We start from the raw sequence: 10,479 nt of genomic DNA, 5'->3' as shown, positions 1-10,479 counted from the left end.
CTTCCATAGCCTTTCCCTTTGAGACCTCCTTTCCATCCCTCCTACAGCCCAGCTTCTATTTGGTGTTATTCTTGAGAGACAATAAAAAAGATAATGCCCACATTTGAAAAAGTATTTTACATGAAATATATTTGATTCACTATTTCCTGAGAGTTTACCCTGACATCCAAAGATTATGGAAAGGACATGGTGACTGGTATGGTCACTATATGGGTTCCAAAAATGCAGCATAATGAAGAGGTTGCAAAAAACCATTTTTTTTTTCTGGTGCCACTGCATAGTGGTAGAAAAACTCCTAAAAATGCAATGTTATAGATGGGTATTAGTTTTACTGGGTAGGTTCAAAAGTCACGTTTTTGGTGGTAGGATGAGAACCATGTGTGGTTCCAAGGTGTCCTTTGTTTTGAAAGTGTCTTGTCTCTTCCAAGCACTAGCCAGGAATGGAACTCCCAAGGCAAGGTTGGAAGTATTCTGAAATAGATATGAACATAACATCTCATCTTTTGCTTTAAAAACCCCTCTGAGGTAAATGAAATGAGAATTAAGATTGTGTTCAGTATGTGAGAAATAATCCTTTAATAGATGATGCTGCCATGCACAATGAGAAACTAGTAAGTTGTAGAAATTCACAGTATGTGCTCAATGTTGCACATATACATATATAGAGTGTGTATAAATATATGTTTTGTGTATGCATTTGGCACATAAAACTACTCTGCTTGCATTAGTAAGAAAGTTAATATTTAGTTTTATGTCTTGAAATGCTTAGTACATTTCCAGAATGGGTTTGGAACTTGGTCCTGCAGATTTTCTGGATTGTGATTTTTGTGACTTTGAGTGGGTTATTTTAGCCAATCCATTGAGCTGGAACATTTTATAAGTGATCTACAACTTCATCTCCTTTCCCACAATACTAAAAGTTGGAATTAAGCTTTAATGAAAAACAGAGCAGCCTTTAGATGAGTTTGGGTTTAGTTAGTCAAAAGGGTTTCAGACTGCTGATATAAAACCAACTCTTCTACTAATACTTGATCTGGGTCTAAATAGTCATCCTGTAAGAATAAAAAACGAACACGATTTATAAAATAAATGTATGTAAGCTTATCTGTTTAAAAATAGTTTGTTATTGAAAAGATCAATAAGAGAAGGGGTAATTTGCCAAGTTTGGCAAATCAAGTGTTAGATTTAAGATTCAGACCAGAACTCACCATTGCTGTCTGAGCTGCCATCAGCTGTGGCAGAGCAATGGAGCTCAGCAGCTGCTAATTTGTTAAGGGGTTCCTTTGCAGTCCTTAAAATCCAAAGTAAAGTTATCTTCAAACACAATCTCACGGGCTTCTAGTGAGTATAGAAAATTAAATCCCCCAGGAGAGCAAGTAGTTTGTTTAATGTGATTCTACCAGAAGTGAACAAAATAGGTTGTGCTTAAACCTGGCTGCAGCAGGGTTTTAAACTTCCCTTTTCCTGTATTACAGCTTTTTTTTCTGAGAAATTAATTTTTCTCTGTTTCATTCAGTCAGAACAGAGGGAAAACATGTTGGATATTTTATATGTAATGCCATTTTTGGACAAAATAACGAGAAATTGGATTAGATCTTTAAGTGCAATTAAAAAAAAATTTGAAAAATGTCATCTGGTCACAATTTCGGCATCTGATTTTTTTAAGGACGTGCAGATTTCAAATGTGAGTACTTTTTGGAAAAGCAATCCAATTTGAAGTAATCAGATTTTTAAAGTAATCCAGTTATTCCATGTAAGTAATAAATTTTTAAATATAATCTAATTATGAACTTTGAAAGTAATTGATTTTAAAGCAAATTTAAAAGTATAATCCTGCAACGTGTTCCTAGGTTTTTTGGAATTGGTCTGTGCTGGGCTTTAAACAAACCTGGCTAGACTTTTCCCTGAGCCCTGGTAGTGGCACAAATTGTTCATTCCAGCAGGGAAGGGCTTGCTCAGGAGGTTTCCTCTGTGCTGCAGCACAGCCTGCTCAGTCTGCACATTGGGCCAGACACTCACCAATGTCTTCTTGCAGTTTTGCAATGATAACCTGAACCTGACCAGGAAAAAAGGAAGAAATAAATTGGTGAACCAAAACATTTCTGTTGGATGTGTGGGCAGGAGCCTTTGCTCTGTCACACTGCCCAGGGTGTTTAGCAATCACATGAAGCTCCTCAATTGTTCCCGAGGTTGTGCTCGGTTCCAGTGGTGTGTGTGTGTTTGTCCTGCACTTCCGAGTCAACCAACTGATACTCCTTGTTTCTCTAAAACAGAACTTAATCTTTTTGTTGGGCACTGGGAGTGATGTGCTACCCTCCAGCTAAATCCTAAAAACAGCTCAAAGCTTTTAAATTTGCAGGCTTGCCACAGCAAAGGAGCACAGTTTGGAATGAAACTGCTAAGTGGTGGTGTTATTTCTCTGTACAGACAAGTTGGGATATATTCAATAACTGTCAGAGATGATCTCTGGGAACATTCAGAGGAAGAAAGTGAAAAGCACAGGGTGGTGCTCTTTGCTGCTGAGCTCTTCACCAGAACATGCTCGTCCTGGACTTTCGTGTATTCCAGCATCCTGTTTCCTGTCAGTGTTAAGAGGATAACCTTCTGAATAAGGGTGGAAAATACACATTGCTGTTCTGCTCCTTTGAAATATTTCTCAAGTTATATGTTCTCTATAACTTCAAATGTACATGGGAGAAAAGGTTTTTGAAAATAGTGATAGAAGAGAGAAAAATGGACTGGCCTTATTTTTATATCTGTAGTGCTGTTACTGAAAGCCACAATATAGGTAACTCTGTGCCAAATATTTTTTGTGAAAATGTTTTTTAATCACTGTTGGTGATCAGACTTCCAGGTCTAGACAGTACTGGGTTGCATAGAGTTTCAGGATTAAATATAATCAAGGATTTCCTGGCCTGAGGTGTCAGTTCAGACTGTGAGATATTTCCATAACAGTCAAGCCATTCCGAGGTGATGGGCACAGCAGAGGTTTAGATCATCCCTGCTAGGTGTCATCTCACATTTCTTGTTACCTCGCTGTAGCCTTTGCACTTCACACTGTGCTGCTACAGCACTTGATTCAGAGGATGTAACAGCTGAACTCTATGACCAAGGCTGTTCTGTAAACCCACTACACACTACCCACAAACACAGCTGCTGGTAGCAGGAGTCTGGGAAAACAGCAAATGTGCTGTGTAGTAAAACAGTTGATGACCTTTCAGGACAACCAATTATCTGACTAATAAACACAAGGCCCAGGTGAAGCTGTGCCAGGAGGGTTCTGCGGGTGGATCTCACCTCTTTCATACCCTTAAGGTCTGTAATGGATATTCCTTTGCTTTCCAGCTAGAAAGCTCATTATTGTCTGAGGTCAAAAATAAAAAACAAATGCACAAAATGCTGCATCTATTACATTAATCTAAATGGATCTGAGCGTGCACTACTGAAACCAGAGGATAGTTGAGAATTTATTTCTTTAGGAGCAGAAATGGAAAAGGAGATGAAATTAAATAGAGCTTTGAAGAGCTGGGTTTCATGTCCCAAAAAGTGTTTCATGTGCTCCCTGGGCTGTGTGGTCTGCAAAGAGGAGACGGAGTTTTAGTGATTCTTCCTCGAATGCCAGCATGGTGGCAGCTGAGCTTAGCTTGTATTCAAACAGGTCAATTGTGTATTTCCTAATGATCTGTAGATTGTTTATGACCTTCTATGCCAGAAGTTAACAATTAATTTAACAATTATATTTCTTACTTGACTTCCTTGCTTGAACATTTGATAATCAAAGAGATGACTGGGATAGTCTCTAACAACTGATGTAATTACCTTAATTGTTTTTCTTCTACTTTCTGTGGCTTCTGTTAAATCAGTTTAACTGTGACAGACAAGTTAAAGCTGCCAGTGTTTTCTGCCTCAAAATTATGCATCCTACTTTCACTATGCCTGTAGCAAAGGACCTCATAGAAACAGAAGCTATTTTGTACTTCAAGTCTGAACATCTCTATTCAAGTTCAGATGTGTGAGACTTGTTTTACCACCTTCTCAGTTCTGGTTTGAATGGTGCTGGTAGTCAACAAATCAGGAAAAGCTGTGAAGTGATCAGGACTGATAGGGAAAAAGACCTAATGCATTTCCAATTTTATTGCACTTTCAGGTGTTATCATTATTCCAGGGACAACACAACTGACAGCACCAGGCATTTGCTATCGATTGCTGGCTTCAAAGGCCAGGTGTGTTATTATAATCGATGCTCCTGCTCCTATGGTGGCTGCATCCAAGTGCCAGTGTCTGAAAACGAAGCTAATTGTGTCTGAAAGCAGCTGGGCTGGGCAGCTGAACTTCAGCCATTTGCTCAACTAAGGGCCTTCTACCTAAACCCTGTCAGTTCTCTCCAGTGGAAATTTCCTGTTTGAACACTCTTGTACACTTGTATCTCATTAATGAATGAGATACCTCTAAGGGTATAGGACAAGAGGCAATTTAGTCTCTTTTTTATATAGGGAACGAATATTAAGGAATAGCCAAACTGCTAGTTATAAAATAAGTAACCTTATAATGTCGAGATTTATTACATAAGACAATAAAACAACACAAAGTGCGCAGGAATGACTTTTGACAGTTGTGAACTATTCACTCTCTAAAAGACAAACATTCTATACAAATTACTCCATATTTCTAAAACTTGTTAAGGCTACTGTGAATAGCTTTTCACTATGAAAGGCTAAAAAGGGCACTGTAAAATGAACTTAATATCTTTAGGAATCCTCTAGACAGATCACTGGCAGTCTGCCCACCAGGCAGGATACCCGCCCTGACTTCCCTGCTGCCCATGTCCTTGGCTGCCTCAGCTGAGTGCTGAGCTGCCCAGGAGGCTCTGGGGCTCTGGAGTGGGAGCTCCTGGGCAGCAGGAGCCACCAGCCAGCACCAGGACACGGCTGGGCTGGGGAGGGAGACTGCCCACACATAACCTTACAGGAATGGGCAGTGTTTGCACACCAAGCCAACAAACATCAGTCCTGGAGAGCGTTTTTTGTGTTTTTGTACATGCCACGCCACAGTTTGACCCAAGAGCAATCTTACATGTAAGAACACCATGCCCACGATTAACAGTTACTCATATTTCATGTTGTTTTCCAGGCAGGCCACAAAACTAAGCCTCTTAGATTTACAGGATTAGCTGCTTTAAGATGGCATAACCACAGGGTGATAGCTCTTTGAATAGGAATATAATGCAGGAAGGATTTTGCAGCATGATGCTTTTGGGCACAGGATATTACCAGCTGCTTCCAATCAGTGGGAGCTACTGGTGTTACTTAAAGCTCTCCCCTACTGTATTTCACAACTGAAACGATAAATGAATTGAATTACATGAAAACTCATATTTTAATTACACAGCTGTGACCCTTAAGAAAGGCAAGTCAGTACTGGAAAACACCAAGGCTCTGAGATTAGCTTTTCTTAAAAGAAATTTTCTTTAAGTTTCTCAAGCCAATCTGAGTTTTAATCTAGCACAAGGGGAAGAACAAATCTCAGGGCCATGGATTCATACCAAGGGATGATCCTTGAGTTTCAAGTCAGCATTAGGACAAATTAAGTACATCACATTCCACCTCTTCAGCTGATGTCTGGGCACTGTAACATCTTTCCTCAGCACTGATAGTGACAGCAATTTTTTGGCTTTTCATGCAAGTGAGATAATAATGTCTTATAGCTTGTCCATGAAGGTTTGAATTCAAAGCACTGAAGCACTGTCTGGCCATGGAGGAACCATTGAGCCCAAAAGTGATGGCAGAGTGGAAAGGCCAGGGAATTAATGTCCAAACAATGAATGTCAGAAAGTGCAAATTATTAAAAATTGGAAGTGAACTAAGCCCTGTAGATACACAGGTCAGTGACAGGAGGAAAGAAAACACAAACTCCCACTTTGTCCTTATAAGGTAAGTAGGATGTCATGAATTATGATTATCAACATCAGCCACCAGTAAATATTCACAGTTGGCTTTTGTGTCTGGTCTCAGATGGTTCTTTCCTTTGTGTGACTCAAGACATTGATGGTTTTAATCCACACACAAAATCTTCAAAAATTTAAAGAAAACACCACGGGACATAAGAAAGCAGAGTTTTAATAAATGGATTGCAAGGGAGACAGGATGAGGGAAAAAAGTTATCTTCATTTTCCAACTTTTGAAGCGATTTTGAAAGAAGAGGAAAATATAAATTATGAGATACTAGAACACATCCTTTTCATTAAACCAACACAAGTAACAAATTGTGTTCTTCAAGGTAAGTCTTTTCCCATTAGCAACACACAGGCTTTTATGCTAGAAATGAAATACTAAAGCTAGAAAGTTCTACAAGAAGCATACTCAAAACCCTGTTGGAAAGCAAATTATAGCTGCACTGGTTTTGGTTGGTTTTTAGGAGTCACAGGGACAGTCCACTGTAACAGTAAGAACAGAAAGACTCACTTGCATTACTTTCAATCTGAAACAAAATTAATACCATAAAGCTAAAACTGTACCAAAAATTAAAATTTAATTCCCCTCATCTAGTATAGTATAATGGAGAGCTTCCTTCATAAGAAGCTTCCAAGCAGTATTTAAATTCAAACTTTGAGACTTAAGAAAAAAAATAAAACCAGAAACACTTTATAAAATCCCCCAAGGATTGAGTCTTTGGAAAGAGCAGCAAAGTTATCTGCAGGAAATTAGTCAAAAGGATTCCATTCAGTGACTACAGCATTTACTATAAACCAGTAAGTGCTGCATACACAGCTAATGTAAACACACATGTAGTTTTTAATAAAACCATCTGCAATGCCTGCACTGTACTTCTACTGTTCTAAAACAGTCCAATCATCTCCAAATCATCTCATAATATTCAAGTATTTATATATATCATTCCATTCATGTCAAGACAGCATATCCTTGTGTATATATAAATATATGTATAAAACCCTCCATCAAATTATCGGATTTACCTCATCCTGTTGTTCACACAGAAAAATGTTACTAAGTTCTGCAGCTGTCAGTTCACTTCCTTCCCAAAACCCTCTGCAAACAACGTTTTTCCAGGTCTCTCACTTCTGACAATAATTGCTCAGAGCTGCTTCTGTGCTGCCTTTTGGCTTCTGTAGCCTCCAGATATAACAAAGGAGAATTCATACATGTCAGGCTGGCCACATCTACATATACATGCACAGACCCCTGCTCTGTGTGCTAGGTACAGGAAATGCAGAACAAAGCTGCAGGAGGACAGCAAGCTTCACCAGAAAGGTGATGCACTCTTGAGCACCCTTGCATCTGCTGAAATGTCAGTTCCACCTGCAACGAGCATTAAAATTCTTACACGTGTGGATTTTAAAACCAGGACTTCAAAACAAATCCCCCTCTCCTCATTCCAACACCCTTTCAGAACTCTAGGGCAACTTTTTTATATGTTTGGATTACGTTTACCTTTCCCTTTTATCACATTTTCTACACTGTCAGAGCATCATTCCCCTTGGGCTCAGATTCTATTTCACTTTGATTCTTGTTCTCTTCTTTTACTTCTTTAGAGCTCTTCTCCTCCTCCTCAGTTTCTGCTTTAACTACCTCTGAATTCTGTTCTTCTGTCAGATTTGATGGGTTTTGCTGTGCATCTTCTTTGTTGCTCTTCACCACCTCCTGTAGATTGTATTTTCTGAACAGAACATAGTCCCTCACCACACTTAAGCAACAGACGGTTTTTATTATTTCCACCACAACTGTGTATTGTGGATTATTAAGATCAACCTTGTTTTCTGGATTGAGGCTGCCCACAATTCCTGTAAAAGAAGATGCAATTTAAAAGATGCTGGGAAACCTGTTTAAGAGCATAAGCATGTTTTGTTTCTGAGTACTTGCAGTGAGATTATTTTTCAGTTACTCCAGTCCTACTGGTGGAACATTCTGCATGTCCTGATTGGTTCAGCTATTTTAAGCAACTACAAAAATAACTGGCTACAACTGAGGAGATCTTGCCTCCTCTCTCTTAATTTTTATCCATTCAATAAAATACTCGAGTAAGGTGGAGCTACTATATGAATCAAATATTGAACAGAAACAGTAACATTATTATTTCAATACAGCATCCAGAGAGAAAGCCTAATAGCAGCCATTTCAAAGCACATATAACTGCTACTGCAAATTATATTCAACATTGTTCCCTCTTCTGTTTATAGTCTCTTAAGACATCAACACCAACAAGGAATACTGATGTCATGTTTTTTTAAGTCTTAGAGAAGCTTTTAGAACTCAGCATAGAGATCTTAAGCAACAAATGTGTATGTCCATTATGACCTCTTTTAATAGTCTGACCCATGTTGTGCATGCAACATACTTGTGCATGTAAACTTGTTCTGTTTCATGTGAAATCCATACATACCTGCCAGTTCCTTAATTACTTCTTCCCTACTCATATGGCTGTTATTACGAGCTTTGTAAACAATCTGAAAAGTACCCTTATTGGGGGCTTTAAACCAAGGCTCAAAAAACGTTTCTGTGTACTTTTTCATATCTTCCATAAAAGCCTTGCAAGTTCCAGAAATGGGCAGCATGCGCAGAATGACTCTTGTTTTCTTCTTTTTAGTGGTGTGCATATCCTTTAGTATATGATGCACCAGGTTCTCAGGTTCTACAAGAAAAACAGTTGGGTATGAGCAACAAATTGAAGGCATTATCTCTTCTTTTCCCCTCTTAAATAATAAGATGGGAACTTGCTGCACTGCTGTCAGCCTCACGTCCTTTTATGCAAAGCATTGTTTTACTATACCACAACTAGAGAATCAAAGATTGTTTTGCCAAAGCAGTTTCCTCTACCTTTAGTTTCTCCACTAACAACAAAATTCAGTGGCACGGCCAAAGGGAAGGGTATTGTTTTGATACACAAGTGATACTTGGAAGCCACACTTTGTGGCCTTTTACTAACAGTGCTAAGAGCAGTTTGCATTACTCAGTATCAGCTGGAGCCCCACCTATGCCCTGGGTTCTGATGAACACCACGTTGTTGGCACCACTCTCCACTGACTGGAACCGCCGCAGCTTCTGCTCCGTCGAGGCACGGATCTGGCCAACCTCCTTCTTCAGAGCTGCCTCGACATCATCCTCATCCTCCTCCCTGTCGCTTCCAGACAGCCTCTCCTCGTGATCTGAAAACTTCACACAGGCATCATTTGCTGGTGAGCACCGAGCAGCAGCGCCCAGCTCACACGGGGCACGGGCCGGGCTTTGATCCGGCCGGCAGCGGGGCTGCGAGGGGGCTGGCCTGCAGAACCGGGGACATTCGGGGCGTGCTGCACACACGGGGCTCCTTCCACACACGGGGCTCCTTCCACACACGGGGCTCGTTCCACACACGACCTTCCTTCCACACACGGGGTTCCTTCCATCCACACACGGGGCTCGTTCCACACACCCAGCGGTAGCCGAGGCCTCGGGGTGCCGCTCCGCCACCAGCCCGCCCCGAGCGCCCGCCGGCCCCGCCGCACGCACCTGCTCGGGCCCGTAGAGCAGGTCCCCGTACTCGCCCAGCAGGCTGTAGGCCTCCCCCACGCACTTGCGCTCGTTCATGTTGCAGGTGATGAGGATGCCGCGCATGCCGGCCTCCAGCTGCCGCCCGGCGCCGCGGGGCCGCTTGGCCCGGCCGGCCCCCGCCGCGAAGTGCCCCTTGGGCCGCCGCTTCCGCGCCGCCGGCTCGGCCATGGGGCAGCTCCGCCAGCACCGCCGCGATGGCGTCAGCGCCGCGCCCGCCCCGCGCCCGCCCGCCCGGCACAGCGCCGCGCCTGGAGCGGCGGCCGCGGACACCGGGCACTGAACCGCGGGGAGCGAGCAGCCGAGAGAGAGCCTCCGGGACCGAACCGCCGAGACAGAGCCTCCGGGACCGAGCTGCGGGGAGCGAGCCGCCGGGACAGAGCCTCCGGGACCGAGCTGCGGGGAGCCAGCCTCCGGAGCGCGGGTGGCGGACCCGGGGTGGCGAGCACTCTGGTGGCGCGCTCAGCCGCGGCCAAGCTCGTAGCCCTTGATGCTTTCTCTTCCCCCGAGCTCCGAGTGCTAAAGTCTGTGTTAATAATTCCGAACCGAGCGGGGCGAGCAGCCCTCAGTCCAGCTCTGTAAAGGCGTGTCCGACACCGGCCCGTGCGCTCCACGGACGGAGAAATGCTTCGGCCAATTCCCTGACTGTCCGACTCCCGAAGGCGTCACGGTGTAAAAGGACCAGCTGAACCAGAAACTCTTTGAACAGGTAAATGGAGGCTTGGAAAAACAGCGAACACATGCTAACAGAACAGCCGTGGCCCGTAGCGGAGTTCCTAAAGGAAGGTGTCTATGTGCATCCCGGTCCGTAAGAGCTCCCTCTCCTTGCTGTAACTTGTAACTTTCTTGGACAATTGTTACGGGTTTTGATCTGTGGAAAAAAAATTGACCAAGGCAGCTGCTCCAAATCCAATACAAGAAAACCACCATTGGAAGC

At 42.7% G+C, this 10,479-nt stretch overlaps 1 protein-coding gene across 1 annotated transcript; it reads right to left on the bottom strand.

Annotated features, from left to right (window-relative positions):
* Positions 1-6,100: 6,100 nt before the first annotated feature.
* THUMPD1 (THUMP domain 1 NAT10 acetyltransferase adaptor) lies at positions 6,101-9,728 on the bottom strand. The gene is made up of 4 exons (XM_014869047.2): positions 9,504-9,728; positions 8,987-9,167; positions 8,398-8,646; positions 6,101-7,798 (listed from the first exon to the last, which is right to left on the bottom strand). The coding sequence occupies exons 1-4, from the start codon at positions 9,711-9,713 to the stop codon at positions 7,470-7,472; spliced, it is 969 nt and encodes a 322-aa protein (XP_014724533.1). The 5' UTR covers positions 9,714-9,728; the 3' UTR covers positions 6,101-7,469.
* Between the last annotated feature and the right edge of the window lie 751 nt (positions 9,729-10,479).

Source organism: Sturnus vulgaris, chromosome 16, assembly GCF_052056855.1.
Source record: "Sturnus vulgaris isolate bStuVul1 chromosome 16, bStuVul1.hap1, whole genome shotgun sequence".
Classification (NCBI taxonomy): domain Eukaryota; kingdom Metazoa; phylum Chordata; class Aves; order Passeriformes; family Sturnidae; genus Sturnus; species Sturnus vulgaris.
Note: the sequence above shows the minus strand (reverse complement) of the source record. Positions and strands in the feature narration are given on the sequence as shown.